General features: G+C 37.9%; 1 protein-coding gene across 1 annotated transcript in view; it reads left to right on the plus strand.

Moving 5' to 3' along the window:
• Positions 1 to 18,045, plus strand: part of LRP1B (LDL receptor related protein 1B) — a 1,967,638-nt gene that overhangs the window by 366,907 nt on the left and 1,582,686 nt on the right. Inside the window, exon 5 of the mRNA XM_007946050.1 lies at positions 14,244 to 14,501. Within this exon, the coding sequence (XP_007944241.1) occupies positions 14,244 to 14,501 (258 nt within the window). The remainder of the gene's footprint in view (positions 1 to 14,243; positions 14,502 to 18,045) is intronic.

Below are 18,045 nucleotides of genomic sequence, written 5' to 3' on the forward strand. Positions count from 1 at the left end.
ATAGCATCAGAACTCTAAGCACATGAGAGAGAGTTGGAACCTCCCAGAACATTGTTTTGTGCCACTCCCAACAGAAATACTCCAGGTGGACAACTTCAGCAATCAGGAGCTCTTCAGTTGCTCATAGAAAATCCCACCTTGGAGTTTACAAAGACTTATGGGTAGAAAAGCCACACTAAGTAATTTACTACACTGCACCAAGCAAGATAGGGCAATCTACTTCTGTAGTGATACTGCCTCAGAAACCCAAGGAGGGGTCGCTATGAGTCATGCTGACTCAATGGCACATAACAACAACAACAACATACCAAGCAAATGGCAACCCTCAAAGGTCAGGCATGGCAATACTAATTTCTGATAAAACAGACTTTCAGGAAAACACAAGTATAAGAGGAAAAGAAAGACATTATGTAATCATGTGTAATTAAAAGATAAATTGAACAAGAGGACATAACCATAATAAATGTCTATGCACTCAAAAAGAAAGAGACCCATAATGCATAATTCAGACTTTAAGAGAATTGAAAATTGAAAAGACAAATAGATGGCTGCACAATGACAGTAAACCAAAAAACAAGCTCACTTTCATTGTGTCAGATCCAACTCATAGCGATCCCTCCTGGGTTTCTGAGTCATTTTCACTACAGAAGTAGATTCCCCACCTTCCTTCCAAGGAATGGCTGGTGAATTTGAACTGCCAGCCTTCTGGTTAGCAGTCAAATGCCTTAGGCACTATGCCATCAGACTAGGAGACTTTAATACATCACTTTCAATAAAAGAACAGGAAAGAAATTCAACAAAGATGCAGGAGAAATAAATAGTATGAGCAACCAACTTGATCTTATAGACATTTACAGCGTGCTCCACCCAACAAGAGCAAAATATGCAGTTTTTTACAATACATAAATAATGTTCTCCAGTATCAACTATATGTTAGGCCACAAAGCAAGCCATGATAGATTTAAAAACAATGAAACACTGCAAAGCATCTTCTCAAATCACAATGCTATAAAATTAGAAATCAACACTAGGAAGACCCACAGAAAAAGAGAAAACACGTGGATACAGAATAACAACTTCCTCAAAAATGATTGGGTAATAGAAGAAATAAAAAATGAAATTAAAAAATCCTTTTAATCAAATAAGAGTGAAAATACAACATACCAGAATCTTTGGTACACAGCGAAAGCAGTGATCAGAGGCCAATTTGTAGTAATATATGTTGTTGTTGTTGTTATGTGCTGTTGAGTCAGCCCCGACTCATAGTGACCCCTCCTTGGGTTTATGAAGAAGTATCACTATGGAAGTAGATTGTCCAACCTTCCTTCCGAGGAGTGGCTGGTAGATTTGAACTACCAGCCTTCTGGTTATCAGTCAAGTGCCTTAGGCACTATGCTACCAGAGCTCCTTGTAGTAATATATACACAGAACACAAAAGAAGAAAGAGCCAGAATCAACACCTTAATTCAACATCTCCAACCAGAAAAAGAGCACTAAAAATGCCTACAGTCACCAGAAGAAAAGGAATAATAAATATTCCAACAGAAATAAATGAAACATTCATCAAGTAAGGACTTCCATTTATTATCTCCAGATAGTAGGGGAAAAACTTCTTCAGTCTGGTGGACTACCTCTTTAAGAAACATAGAAATTTTGAGAGCAGCTAACTTGAAAAATAAGAATTGTTTCTTTTATTGTTGATTCATTGTTATTGCATGATATGATTCTGACTTTAATTGTTCTTATAAAATGATTCTTCTTCCTAACATCTCACTGCTGTCAAGTTGGATCCAACTCATAGTGACCCCTCCTTGGATTTCCAAGGCAATATCACTACAGAAGTAGATTGCCCAACCTTCCTTCTGAGGAGTGACTGGTGGATTTGAACCACCAGCCTTCTGGTTAGCAGTCAACTGCCTTAGGCACTACACCACCAGAGCTCCCATATAGGACATATTTTATTTTTCCCAATTACCACATTTCCAATTGAAAAATCCTCCAAATAAAGGGACTACTTTACACTGCTGGTAGGATTGCAATAAAATACAACTACTGTGGAAAACAATATGGTGAGTTCTTAAAAGGCTTGAAATAGAAAGATCATTTGCTTCAGCAATGCCATTACTAGGTATATATCCTAAAGAAGTGAGAGGTAGGGCAGGAATAGAAATATACACACCCATGTACATCGTAGCACTATTCACAATAGCAAAGACATGGAAACAACCTAAGTGTGCAATAACAGATGAATGGATAACCAAACTATGGTACGTACATACAATAGAATACTATGTAACACTAAAGAATAGTGTACAATCTGCAAAACACTTCATAGCATGGATGAACTTGGAGGACATTATACTGAGTGCATAAGTCAATCAAAGAAGGACAACTATTCCACTATTGTGAAAAGTCAAGGGAGGGTTTACATATGGAAGGGAAATTTCTTTGTTGGCGATCAGAGGTGGAAGGGGAGAGGAGGGAAAATTGCTGGATAGGTTAGAGACAAGAATTGATTTGGGTGACTGAAAAGGCAGTGTACCAAAAGGAAATGAATGGCACAATAACACTGAGGAAAAGGAAGACACAGAGAGGTGCACAAGAAGTACAGATATATAGTACTGCATTATCAGAACAGATACTAATCATGAATTGATACATAATTAGACAGGCTAAATGGTCAGGCCACCACTCATCTGTCAGTGTTTTGTACTGTAGTGACTTGTATGTTGCTGTGAGTCTGGAGGCTATGCCACTGATATTGGTATTTCAAATACCATGAGAGTCACCCATGGTGGATAGGTTTCAGCAGATCTTCCATAGACTAAGACAGGCTCAGAAGAAGGAAGGGGCTATCCACTTCTCAAAGAATTGGCCAGTGAAAATCTATGACTGGTCCTGAAACATTGTCCAATATAGTGCCAGAAGATGAGCCCCTCAGGTAGTTGTTGTTATGGTTATGTGCCATCGAGTTGGACCCAACTCATAGTGTCCCCTCCTTGGGTTTCTCAGACAGTATCACTACGGAAGTAGATTGCTCAACCTTCCTTCTAAGGAGTGGCTAGTGGGTTTGAACCTCCAGCCTTCTGGTTAGCAGTCAAGTGCCTTAGCCACTATGCTACCAGAGTTCCCCCTCAGGTAGTAAGGCACTCAAAATATGACTGGGGAAGAGCTGCCTCCTTAATGAGTAGAATAGAACTGACCTTAATGATGTGAATGGAGTAATGCTTTCGGGACTTCCATTTGCTGATGTGGCATGACTGAAAATGAGAAAAAACAACTGCAAACATCCATTAATAATTGGAACAAGGAATGTACAAAGTATGAACCAACAAAATTGGAAGTTGTCAAAAATGAAATAGAATGTATAAATATCAACATTCAAGGCATTTGTGAGCTGAAATGGATTGGTTTTGGATATCTTGCAAACAACCAGGTGATCTACTATGCTAAGTGTGACAAATTGAAGAGGAATGGCATGGCATTCATCATCACAAAGAATGTTTCAAGATATATCCTGAATTATAATGCTGTCAGTGATAGGATATCTGTATACCTAGAAAGAAGATCAATTAATATTACTATTATTCAAATTTATGCACCACCACCAAAGATGAGAAAATTGAAGATGATTACCAACCTCTGCAGTCTGAAATTAGCCAAACATGTAATCAAGATGTGTTGATTATCACTGGTGATTGGAATGCAAAAGTTGAAAACAAAGAAGAATCACTGATAGGTGGAAAATACAGCCTTGGTGATTGAAATAATGCTGGAGATCACATGATAGAATTTTGCAAGACCAACAACTTATTCATTGCAAATACCTTTATTCAACAACATAAATGGTGGCTATGCATGTGGACTTTGCCAGATGGAGTACACAGGAATCAGATTGAATACATCTGTGGAAATGAGATGGAGCAGCTCAATATCTTCAGCCAAAACAAGGCCAGGAACTAACTGTGGAACAGCCAATCAACTGCTAATATGTAAGCTCAAGTTGAAGCTGAAGTCAGTGAAAACAAGTCCATGAGAGTCAGAATATGACCTTGCTTATATCCCTCATGAATTTAGAAACCATCTAAAAAATAGATTGGAATCATTGAACACCAGTGACCAAAAATCAAAGGAATTGTGGAATGACATTAAGAGCATCATCTGTGAAGAAAGCAAAAGGTCATTAAAAAGACAGGAAATAAATAAAAGACCAAAATGGGTGCCAGAAGCAACTGAAACTTGCCCTTGAGCAGAGAGTAGCTAAAGCAAATGGAAGAAATGAAAGATAAAAGAGCTGAACACAGGATTTTGAAGAGCCACTTGAGGAGACAAAGTCAATTATTATAATGAAATGTGCACAGACCTGGAGTTAGAAAACCAAAAGTGAAGAACATGTTCACCATTTCTCAAGCGAAAAGAACTGAAGAAGAAATTCAAGCCTCGAGTTGCAATGTTGAAAGATTCTATGGCCAAAATATTTATTGATGCAGGACACATCATTCCTGCATCAGAAAATGGAAGAAATACATAGAGTCACTGTTCCGAAGATAATCAGTTGATGTTGATCCATTTCAGGGGGTGGCATAATATCAAGAACTGATGGTATTGAAGGAAGAATTTGAAGCTGCACTGAAGGAATTGGAAAATGACAAGGCTCCAGGAATTGATGCAATATCCATTGAGATGTTTCAACAAACAAATGCTGCACTGGAGGCACTTGCTCACCTATGCCAAGAAATTTGGAAGACAGCTACCTGGCCAACTGACTGGAAGAGATCCACATTTAAACCCATTCCAAAGAAAGGTGATCCCACAGAATGTGGAGATTATTGAACAATATCATTCATATCACATGCAAGTAAAAACTTGCTGAAGATAATTAAAAAATGGTTGGCACAGTATATTGAGGGAGAACTTCCAGAAATGCAAGCTTGGTTCAGAAGAGGACATGGAACAAGGGATACCATTGCTGATGTCAGATGGATCTTGGCTGAAAGCAAAGAATACCATAAAGACATTTACATATTTTATTCACTATGCAAAAGCATTCAATTATATGGATCATAAAAATTTATGGATAACATTGAGAGGAATGGGGATTCCAGAACACTTAATTGTGCTCATGAGGAACCTGTACATAAACCAGGAAGTGGTTGTTCAGACAGAAAAAGGGGATACTGCATGGTTTAAAATCAGGAAGGGAGTGTGTCTAGTTTGTATCTTTTCACCATACTTATTCAATCTGTATGCTGAGCAAATAATCTGAAAATCTGGACTATATGAAGAAGACTGTGGCATCAGGATTGGAGGAAGGGTCATTAACAACCTGTGATATACAGACAACAACTGTGTTTGTTGATAGTGAGGATCAGTTGAAGCATTTACTGATGAAGAATAAAGACACAGTCTGCAATATGGATTACAACTCAACATAAAGAAAATGAAAATCCTCACAGCTGGACCAATAAGCAGCATCATGATAAATGGAGAAAAGATTGCAGTTGTCAAAGCTTTCATATTATTTTGGTTTCACAATCAGCACCAAACAAAGCACCAGTCAAGACATCAGATGTCATATTGCAATGGGTAAATCTGTTGCGAAAGACCTCTTTAAAGTGCTGAAGAGCAAAGATGTCTCTTTGAAGACTAAGGTCCACCTAACCCAAGCCATGGTATTTTTCCTGGCCTTCTATGCATGTGAAAGCTGGACAATGAGTAAGGAAGACCCAAGAATAGTTGATGCTTTTGAGTTGTGGTGTTGGTGAAGAATACTGAAAATACCATGGACTCTTAAAAGAACTAACAAATCTCCCCTGGAAGAAGTACAGCTGCAATGCTCCTTGGAAGTGAAAATGGAAAGACTTCGTCTGATCTACTTTGGTCATGTTGTTAGTAGGGACCATTCCCTGGAAAAGGATATCATTCTTGGTATAGGGGATGGTCAAGGAAAAAGAAAACCTTCAACGAGATGCATTAATACAGTGGCTGCAACGATGGTCTCTGGTATAGCAAGGATTGTGAGGCTGGCACAGGAGCAAGCAATGTGTTGTTCTGTTGTACATAGGGTCACTATGAGTCAGAACTGACTCAACAGCACCTGACACCACCAAAAACAAGTGATTAGGCATGTCGATCTAAAAAGGAATATACTCATGGCCATAAGTAAGGGTGACAGATAATATTTCTATATATGTATTGGTATGTGCTATGAGAATGTCCATATATATTATAGAGCTAACAGGGCAAAGTTATGATAACTTCTTAGCCATAGCCAAATACCTTGAGGGAGTGAGTCACTTGACCTGCTGATGGGGCCATTGCTAGGGAGGACATGAAGCTCATTTGGCATAATATACTCCACAAAAACGTTGTTCTACATCCTACTTTGGTAAGAAGCAACTGCAGTCCTAAAAGCTTCCCAGCAGCCATCTAAGATGCAAAAATTGGTCTCTCATCGTCCAGAGCAAAGAATGAAGAAAACCAAAGAAACATGGAAACATTTAATCCAAGGGACTTGTGGTTTACGGGAACCTCAGCCTACATGACCCTGTGACCAGAAGAACTAGATGATGCCCAGCTACCACTGTCAACCACACAGAAAGGAATCAAAATAAGAGATCCTGTATAAAGTTGGAGAATGATATGGAACAAAACTCAAAATCATAAAAAATACCAGGCTTATTGTTCTGATAGAAACTAGTGAAACCACCAGAGACTATGACCTCTTGTCACTCTTAGGGCCTGGAATTGAACTTACTTCTGTGGCTTCCTCCCAGAAATAGACATGTCTATAAGGAGCTCTGGTAGCATAGTGCCTAAGGCACTATGGCACAGAAGGCTGACAGTTCAAACTCACCAGCTACTCCTCAGAAGGAAGGTTGGGCAATCTACTTCCATAGTGATACTGTCTCGGAATCCCAAGGAAAGGTCACTATGAGTTGGGTTTGACTCCACAGCACATAACAACAATGATAAGGTGAACATTTACCCCAGATAGGTACATCCTTAAAATAATCAACCCTGAGAGATCAGAAGGACAGCATTTTCACTAGGAGACAGATCAGAGCTCAGGAATGCATAGGAAAGAAGGACACAGGGAAAAAGTAATGACAGGGAGGAACTGGGAAGAGAGCTATTACATTATGAGGATTGCAATCAATGTCATGAAACAAAATGTGCATGAACTGTTAAATGGAAAAGGAATTTTGTCTTAAAACATTCATCCAAATTACAATAAAAATGTAAATATATTTAAAAAGAACACATTTTTTACAGGGAAACAATGACCAAGAAAAGCTCTCTATTCTTCAGATACTTTAGAATCTCATGGAAATTTATAATAAAAGACATGAGTCGTTTGGTGCTTGGGGATGAATGCCAGACATGCAGTTGGAACATAGATTCTCAGCTGACAAATTAAGATGTAGGGAGCAGAGAGTGTTTCTTAATTTATTCAAAAAATTAAAATTAAAGGCAATTCAGTGTGGACTTATAAGCAGTGCACATGAAATAATCATCTTTGTCAGATCAAATTGAAAATGGCAACTCAAAATGTTGGATAGAAAGCATAAGGGCAGTGAGTTGAAGATAATGGTGGTAGAATAATATGAAAAAGTGTAGCAAGAATAATAACACAACTAAAAAATGTAACCAATGTCATGAAATATACATGTAGACATTGTTGAAATGGTGTATCTTTTTGGCTGTGTGTACTTTCACCAAAATTATGTGTGTGTGTGTGTGTGTGTGTGTGGTTATAGTGGTTTGGAATCTAAGTAGGTATTTTTATGAATCTATCCAGATTAATTTTTCCATGTTTCCAAGATTCTCTTTCCAATTCACAAATTTCTAGTCAATCTTCACAAGTTTCCATATTTATTAGTGCAACATAGTATGAGATTGAAATTTACTTTTTGATCATATAGAGCACAGACACTGTTTTTAAAACTGAAATTGTGTTATAGTAATCATGGGAACAGTGAAAATAATGTCTGTTTATTTACACTGTTGATATAGGGGGGTGGTGTTGTACAAGAGGACACTTGTCATCTTCCAGGATGAATCGATTGACAGTCTGTCATTGAGATTTATTCATGCTAAATCTTGATTCTCTAAGTTAGGGTATTGACTGAATATTTTTGGTCTCTTCCAGGAGGAAGGTTAATGTTCATTATATCTCACTTAATGTTGATTCAGGTAACCCTCTGACTGAAGTCGTATAATATGCTGTCCAATTATTCCTTTGGGAAAACTGTCCTCTTAGTTGAAGTACAAAATCTAGTAAGAGCTCAATTTTAGCGTCACATTTGTTTTGGTCAGTCTTCCATCCTCATTACCCAAGCTAATGGTGCTCTTCAAGTGACAAGAGGAAAGTTGAGGTAATGATGCACACTACAGATCAGTTGCAGTGTAAGTAGAAACATTACCTTTGATAGGTCTTTGCCAACTTTCATCACAGAGTGTTCTAAGATTTGTATTTTGTAATGAGTTTTGTTGATTCTTGTGTTTTAAGTGGCTTTTCCCCCCTTTATACTGGATGTTATATTCATTTGTCTAAAGTGGGAAACCCAGGCAAATAATTATCAGAGCAAAACCCATCCATTGCCGTTGAGTTGATTTCGACCCATACTGACCTTATAAGATAGAATAGAAGGAGCCTTTGTGGTGCAGTGCCTGTGGCATTTTGACTGCTAATCAGGGTGGTTGGGGTTTGTTCTGTTACCTAGTGCTGCTCTGACAAGAATATACCACAAATGGGATGGCCTTAACAAACAGGAGTTTATTCTTACAATTTGGAGGCTTTAAGTCCAAGTCCAAAGTGCCAGGCTCTAGGGGCTGGGTGAAAGCCTCTCATCCTTGGGTTCCAGCACTGCCTCATTGCTGAGCAATGATACTGCTACATGCAGGGTCCAAGTGTGTCATAGGCTAGAGACCATTCCCAAGGCTTCTCCTTTTATACAGGAAGCAGACCACATCCCAAAGGCAGCTACTCAGATGCTTATGGTAGATCCCACCAAGGAGTTGATGGCCAGTCTCATCATAGGGAATAACTACCACTAGCTGCCTAGCCACTCAACCAGGCCCAGCCAAGTTGACACATAAACATAACTACTACAGGGTTTGAAACCCACATGCTTCTCCTCAGAAGGAAGATGAAGTAATTTACTTCTGTAAAGATTCACTGCCATAGAAACCCAATAAGGGTCACTATGAGTCAGAATCCACTCCATGACAGTGGGTTTTTTCCTTTTTTAGAATGGCCCAAACACTGTTACATCTTTACAGAAGCAGACTGCTATATCTTTGTCCCACAGAGTAGCTGAGGGCTTCAAACAGTTGACATTTCAGTTTGCAGCTCTATATATAACCACTGCACCTTGATACATGAATATTACTTTGATAAAGCACATCAGATCTAACATTATAAGTATCCGTCCTCTAATATGTCACTTATACTTTTAAAGTTGTCATGATTAAATCAAATCATGTAAGATTATGAAACATCTCACGTTCTCTGTATTGGTTTTCTGTTTATTTGAAGTTTTAAAATCAGGGGCTGACATGGTTTTGCATGAAAAAAAATCTACCACTAGACCCACTACAGTAACTACAAAACTCAGAAAGTTGTTCAATTGATTGCATCAAGCATTATCTGTGTGAACCATTAACCTATTTTAGTCTTGGATTCTCAGGAGAATCTTAGTGTACCTTTTTATTCTAGCTTCTCTTCAAAGAATGAGGTTGTTATGTACCATCAAGTAGGATCCTACTCATAGCGACCTCTCCTTGGGTTTCCGAGGTGGTATCAATACAGAAGTAGATTGCCCAACCTTCCTTCTGAGGAATGGTTGGTGGGTTTGAATCGCCAGCCTTCTGGTTAGCAGTCAAGTGCCTTAGGCACTATGCTACCAGAGCTCCCATAATACACTCAAATTTACTTATAGTAGCCAGTTAAAAAATTGTTGTTTAAACTTACACTTTTCATAATGCTTTGCAGCAAAGAAGCTTTCTCATTATAATGAATTCAAATAGTTGCTCATTTTGAGTGAAAAGCAATGTCACTGAAGGTTATTTCAGTTATCTAGTGACAGTAAGCACTTACATCTGTGTCAGCATACCTTTGTGAACTTGATAACACAGCCATCTTAGATCTTCCGTAACTTCAGAAGTCTGTGATCCAAGAGTTTGCAGGAATGTCAAGGTCCACTTGAAAACAACAGAACTAAATGTGTAGAAAAGAGACAGACTCTAAAATCCTCAAATCAGAGCATGGCAAGAGCAAGAGTAACACAGCACAGAATGGTTTTCAAAGATGAAGAGAGAAGCCAACTCTGGCAACCAAGCTTAGATATGGATATTGGAGAGAGTTATGTTAAACAAAGTCATGATTTTACCAATACTGAGAAAGTTTTTCATCACTGAAATCATCTTGGCATTTTGGAGACTTCCTTGTTATTTCTTTATATGTAGCCAGTCAGGAAAAGTCTGCTGTCTTCATAGGAAAGATATTATTGAGCTAATGACTTTTATGATCTCATTGCCGATATATTTTTTTTTTACTTTTTAAAATTATTTTGTTGCATGAGAATAAATGTATGTTGCTTTAAGTCACTAAAATAAATCTGGTAACATAGTGTCTAAGGCACTTGACTGCTAACCAGAAGGCTGGCAGTTCAAACCCACCAGCCGCTCCTCAGAAGGAAGCTTGGGCAATCTACTTCTATAGTGATACCACCTCAGAAATCCAAGGAGGGGTCACTATGAGTCGGGTCCGACTTGATGGCACATAACAACAGCAAAGTTAGAAAAATTTAATGTTCTTCTTAAAGGCAGGCAAGTATGCTATGGCTTGAATAAGAGAATGTCTTAGATAGTAAAAATTCAAATCTTTCATCTTTCCCTTGCGGATGAATTTTAGGGTCGACATTTTAAGCCTCTGAGGAGAAAAATAAAGTTATCTTCATTGAACGGCTCCTCTGTCTGAGGGAAATGCGAGGACCCTGATAACCCTACGTTTACCCAAAACAATGAAGAACATTAAGTAAAACTTCATTAAATATTTAGGTTTATTTAATTCTACTTATTGTATATTTGGGAGCTCTGGTAGCATAGTGGCTAAGACACTTGACTGCTAACCAGAAGGCTGGCAGTTCAAACCCACCAGCCACTCCTCGGAAGGAAGATGGGGCAATCTACTTCTGTAGTGATACTGCCTTGGAAACCCAAGGAGAAGTTGCTATGAGTCGGGTCCGACTCGACAGCACATAACAACAATAACAACATTGTATATGCATTTCCTTTGCCCTACCTTTGCAACACTCGGCATTATTCCCTTGCAGAATTATCAAATGGCAGTTATGCAATTTTCTGAATAGGAGACTTTCACTGTATTCCCTTCATAGGTCAAGAAATCCACATAACTTTTGAACATTTCACAGTGTGTCTAAAGAACTTTACTATGTAAAAGTTCTCCATATCTTTTTCATTTATTCAGAAAATTTGTATTAACTTGTCATTAGATGCCGGGCCTTTTTCTAGGGCAATCTACTTCCGTAGTGATACTGCCTTGGAAACCCAAAGAGAGGTCACTATGAGTCGGGTACGACTCGATGGCACATAACAACAGAGATACAGCAGTGGAAGTAGATAGATGATAAGTCAGAAAAAGTAATTAAAATACTGTACAGAGTATGTTCAATGGTGGTAAGTGCTGAAAAGAAAAGTGGAAAAGGTATATAGAGAGTGTGGGCTTGTAATTTTAGAAGAGAAAGTAGTAAGAGAAGTCCTTACCAGGAAGTTGACATTTGACAAAGACCTTAAGAAGGTGAACATGTCAGCTATTCTGATATCTGGGCAATGATTGTTCCAGAAAGAGGGAAGTCTATCAGGTGGCAGCTTGCCTAGCTTACTGAAGGAACAGTGGGAAGGACAGTGTCTAAAGTGACATGAAAAGGGGTGACAACAGTTAGGAGATAAAGGAAATGAGGTCAAAAAGGTAATGAAAATAGAGATCATGTAGATCTTTGTAGACCATTATAAAAACTTTGGCTTTTACTCTGAGTGAAATGGGAACCCTTTGAAGAGCTGAGCAGAGAACTGACCTGGTCTGCTTTTTTAATGGCATAACTCTGGCTATTGTGCTGAGACAGACTAAGGGGGGGCGGGGTGTAGAACACAGGTGGAAGCAAGGGAACCTGTTAGAAGGCCGCTGGAGTAATCTAGGTTAGAGATGATAGCAGTTTAGAGCAGAATGGTAACAGTAGTTAGTGAAAAGTGGTGTGAGATTCCTGATATGTTTAAGTTAGCACCAAAGGAACTTACTGATACATCAGATGTAGGATATGGAAAAAGAAAAAATAAAAAAAAATGATCATATCCAGATTTTCCCTGTGCCTTATTTAGCTCAAAAGTCGCTCTGAGTATGAATAGTATAGAACTCTTTTGATATTAATTTTATAAGAAATTTTACTATTATCTTTCAATATATTATTGAAAGCTGGAAAATTAATAAATATTTGTCAAAAACATCATGTATTCATCTTAATACCAGAAAAGATGTATTCCACAAATGTGTTATTGAACAAGTTTAACTTCTAGAATCCTATTTTTCTTTCTATAGGGAAGGGGTACCTTTGTCTTTGAAATGTAGAAGTGGCTCAGTAATCATAATCTAGTCACTAAGAGAATGTATGATTTTTGCTTGTAGAGTCAGTCAAAGAACCAATTAAGCTGAGGTCACAGATGCACTCTATGTATAAACCTATGAGCTTCACATGTTCTGCTCCAGGGAATCTATTCCTAAACTCATACATCCATCTCATAAAAGTATGCCTTTGCTCACAAGGAAAGCCTGCAAAATTGTGCGGAGGTCAGCTCATATCCATCATCATTGCTAGAAAAACAATTCACAGCACTTCCTTTATCAGCAATGAAAGTAAATAGCATTGTCCTCATACTGAGACAACACATTATTACTAGAGAAATAAGGAATACAAATGCACAGTGGAATGTATTTTCCTCAAAGAAGTGAAGTGAAATAGATAGCAGTGAAGCATAAATATAGATTATAAGAAAGTATACCCACTCTTCACTTTTTGACATGGTTAAGTTCCAATGACCAAGTCTTCATGCAAATTGTTGTTAGGCAGGAAAGATGATGAAAGAGGACCCTGGAGGCAGGACCCTCAGAATTGCTGTACATTTACTCTGGATCCCAAGGCCCTGCTGGAGTGACTGGCACTTAAAAGGAGACCAGGGCTCTACAGCTGCAGTAGAGGCACAATTGGCAGCTCTGGGGATCTGTCAAATGGCAGGTCCAAGTATCAAGAAAGTAGGTAGGAGTTGCTGCTTGAATCCATGCTCCCCCATGCCCCCAGCGCAGACCCCTTGCAGCCTCAGCCCTCCAGCCAGGGAGGACCGGAAATAAAGGAGCTTTTTGGTGAGGATATTGGAGGGCTTAGAATATGAGGCCAAGAGCCTGGAGAATAATAGCTGCTTGAAAGAGGAGTGCAGCAGCCAAGGCTGCTGAGGAGGAAGGTGTGGACCAGCTTCTGCTGCATTCCCCAGGCCTCAAATTACTGTTCTGGTGATGTAGTGCCTAAGGTATTTGACTGCTAACCAGAAGGCTAGCAGTTCAAACCCTCCAGCTATTCCTCAGAAAGAAGATTGGGCAATCTATTTTCCTAGAGACCCCTCCTGGGAAACCCAAGGAGGGGTCACTAGGGTCCAACTGACTCCACGGCAGTAGGTTTGGTTTTCAGCCATCTCCCTGAGGGACTTTGTCCCTCCCAGGTACTTGAGTAGAAAGGAGCAGCAGCAGCAACCTCCGCCACCCCTGCTTCCTCCTGGGCCCCTCCAGCCACCCGCTGGCAGGGCTGCAAAATCTGCCTCAGCCTGCTCTTTGGAAGGAAGAGCTGCAGTGGTGGTGACTGAGGCGAGGGCATTGGAGATGGAACTAGTGTGAGGCCTTCTGAGTCCAGACATGGATGGCTTTGCAAGCCAGGAGCTGGACATGGGGAAGGAACCCAGATTAATGGGCAAAATTATCAGATAGTAGATATTGCACTATTTTACATGTGAAATGTCAGATGATGAGATACTGGATAAGTGAGGAGTATGTGTATTTTTTTTACAAATAATCTTTTTTTTTAAGTAAATTACAGGAATTATTTTTAATGAGTAATAGAAATGTTTTTAAAAAATGCGACTCACTATTAAAAAAGTCACTTTTTCTTTTATTTCAGAACCCACAGACAGACCGCCTATGCTGTTAATTGCAAATTCTGAAACAATTGAGGTTTTCTATCTTAATGGAAGTAAAATGGCAACCTTGAGCTCAGTCAACGGAAATGAAATTCATACTCTGGATTTTATTTACAATGAAGACATGATTTGTTGGATTGAATCAAGAGAATCTTCAAATCATCTCAAATGTATCCAAATAACAAAAACAGGAAGATTAACAGATGAATGGGCAATCAATATTCTTCAATCCTTTCACAGTGAGTGTTTGAATTCATGTTGTATATAATCTTTTAAGGATTTTTTTTTTCACAGACTGTACACAGGATTCTTAGGAATTCCTATCATAGCCATGACTTGTAAAACTGTATATGCAAATATGAATATACATAAATAAATGTACTCACTACATACACATGAACATGCACTTTATACACATGCACATGCATTTTCTCTAAGCAAGTAGTAAGTTTGAGAATTCATTTAAATTCTTTCTTTAATGCTTATTACAGTATCACCTAACAGGGAATTGTGATTTTTTCACTACATGATGGTTGAAAATGTGATAATGAAGGTGGGATTAAAAACAAAACAAAACAAAACAAAAACAAGAGAGTTGATAATTATATACCCATTAAGTATAGTGTTTGTTAAAAAATAAATAAATAACACCTAGAAAATCATTAAGCATATTCCAATTGGAAGCAGCTACCTGAATTTTTTTTTTTTTTTTTACTCTTTTCTAGTGTATTGGAGTTGTTACACATTCTTTTCCAAAGAGTGACTTGTGGTTTCTGATTTGCTTTGCTTTCTCATCTCAGACATCAAAAAAACTAATAATTGTCTTCCTTTTTCTGCACATCAATATCAAATGAAATAATTTTCTTTCTTTCCCTTTTCCCCACATGTTGTTGTTGTAATGTGCCATCAAGTTGCACCTGACTCTTAGTGACGGCTCCTTGGGTTTCTGAGGCAGTGTCACTATGGAAGTAGATTGCCCAACCTTCCTTCCAAGGAGTGGGTGGTGGGTTTGAACCGCTAGCCTTCTGGTTAGCAGTCAAATGCCTTAGGCATTATGCCACCAGAGCTCCTTTTAGGAGTATGTAAATTTATTCATGGAGTGGAGGATGCATGAGAATTTCAACATGTGTCCATTTACTTTATGGTTGATGGGAGTTATCAAAATAATAAACAAACACATTCTTACCAATGCTGACATAAAAATCCGTAGAGAAATGAACAAAAATGTCTACAACACAGTTAAGAAGGAAAGATACAGGGAGCTGTGACAAAACAGATTTACTTGTCAGATGTAGAATGTTGGGTGATTTAGATTGAATCAGCTTTCATTTAAGTGTTTGATATACAATTAAGCAAACTAGTTTATTGATCCTTATTAAATATAAGAAAATATTACTATGTTATGTTTGATAATTGTGATTAGATGAAATCAGTGAAAAAATTGTAAATGTAAGATAAAGTTATAATTGGATAAGTATAAACACTAGAAAAACCAAACTCACTCTCACTATGCCACCAGAGTTCCCTGGATAGGTATAAGTGAACAAAAAAGTAATGATTGAAAAGTCAGGCACAACTATTGAAGATCCTCATAACAATAATAATAAAAAAAAGTTGATAAAGCCATTTATTGTGGCACCTAAAAATCTTAGTGAAAGGAGTAAAATACAAAATAAATAAATACAAAACCCATTGACATTGAGTTGACTACTACTTATAGTGACCCCAGAAGACAGAGTAGAACTGCTTCACAGAGTTGCTTTACAGTAGCTAACTGCCACATCTTTCTCCCATGGAGTACCTGATGAGTTCAAACAATCCACATTTTGGTTAGCAGTTGATTGCTTTAACTACTGTGCAACCAGAGCTCCTTGTGAAAGGAGTAGACACTGGCTATTTCAATGAGTCTATGGAAAATGGTCATTCATCATAAATAGTGGATAACAAGTAGTAGCAACAAGAGAACAGATTCCTGGTAGTGCAATAGTTAAGTGCTTGGCTTCTAAATGAAAGGTTGGTGGTTCAAACCCCCCAAACAGCTCCAGAAGAGAAAGATAAGGTGGTATGTTCCCTTAAAAATTGCAGCCTAGAAAACCCAACATAAAACTTCTACTCAGTTACAAGAGGTATCTATGAGTCAGAATAGACTCAGTAGCACCTAACAACAACAACAAGGAGAAGCTGTTTGTGATGTGAATCTTTCAGACACTGACTTAGCCAGAAATTGGAAAATATTTCAGCACAAACTTGCAGCCCCTGCCAGGTAAAAGACTACATCAACTAATCCAAATGTATTTGATCCCAGCAAAAGGAATATTAGACTGTCAAATAGCTAGAGTATCCACTCAGTTTGCTAGTTAATATTATTTTCCAAAGCTGCTCAAACAACTTTTTTTGGTTGCATAAAAGATGTTGTAGCAATAATAGTTGCTAGCTGCCATTGAGTTGTCTCTGATTTATGGTGACCTCATATACAATAGAATGCAATGTTGCCCAGAATAAAATGTACCATCTTCACCATTTTTATATCCTCAAATAATAGTAGCAATCTCTTATTTCATATGTATTTAAAATCAACTGATCAAATCAACTACATCTGTGGAAACAGATGATATAGAAACTCATTATCACTCACAAAAAGGCTGGGTCTGACTGTGGAACAGACCATCAATTGCACTTGTGTAAGTTCAAGTTGAACCTGAAAAAATTTAAAATAAGTCCATAAAGCCAAAGTATGACCTAGATTATATCACACCTGAATTTAGAGACTATCTCAAGAGTAGATTTGATCATTTTACAAATGACCAGATCAATCTGGTCATTTGTAAAACACCACAAAATGATTCTGATATTGTTTCCTACCTTTTACATTGAGAATTACTCCTATATAATATCGTGAGAAAATGATGAAGAGAGATCTTAATCTAATCAACAAATTATATTAACCAAGAAACATTGGAGAAAATCGTAGAGAATATATTTCTTAGCTACTGAATTTTACAGTGAAGCTTTCAGACTAAGACAGATTGGGAAGAATGTCCTAGGAATTTTCTATCCAAAATCAGACAGTGTAAACCCTCTGGATTACAGCACTCCAATCCAAACCCATGATGGAATGCTACAGGATCCGGCTATGTTTTGCATGCATTTGTCATGAATTGGGGGACCGACTAGATGGGCCAGCTGCTAACAACAGTAACAATGCTTATTATCAAGCATTTTAGCTTCAAGGTCTGTGATTCTGAGTTATTGTTATTTTTAAAATTAAGTGTTTTATTATCAATATAAGTTCTTCAATAATGTATTGACTAAAACACATTAGCAACAGTTAAATGTATGCCCCAATTTTTTCTTGGGGTTGGGAAACAGATATTCATAATAAAAAAAAAAAGATGGAGTTTTTAAAAAGTGCTGATGTCTAGCTCTTCAGACAAAATGCACAGACATGATAGAGACATAAATGTATATACTTTTTTATAATTATTTAGTAAGGAAGATAATTCAGAATAATCTATTCTCCTAGGTGGACCATATGTACTTCTATTCTGTTTCTGTACATGATTTTTCAATACTTTGCAAAATTTGTTATTTACCTCTAATATTAAAATGCGGAATTGACCAGTTTCTTTCATCCATTCATGGGCTCAGTTCCAGTCTGGTAGAGTATGCCTGGCCATAAATACTTATCCATTATGGACTTAGCTTCTGAATCAGACCAATTTACAGGCTTCTTTTTCTGTGTACTGTTTCATAGTCAGCATCACTCATTTCCATTTGATCCTC

Source organism: Orycteropus afer, unplaced genomic scaffold (genome assembly GCF_000298275.1).
Source record: "Orycteropus afer afer isolate SDZICR_OR568_19922 unplaced genomic scaffold, OryAfe1.0 scaffold00148, whole genome shotgun sequence".
NCBI classification, from domain to species: Eukaryota; Metazoa; Chordata; class Mammalia; order Tubulidentata; family Orycteropodidae; genus Orycteropus; species Orycteropus afer.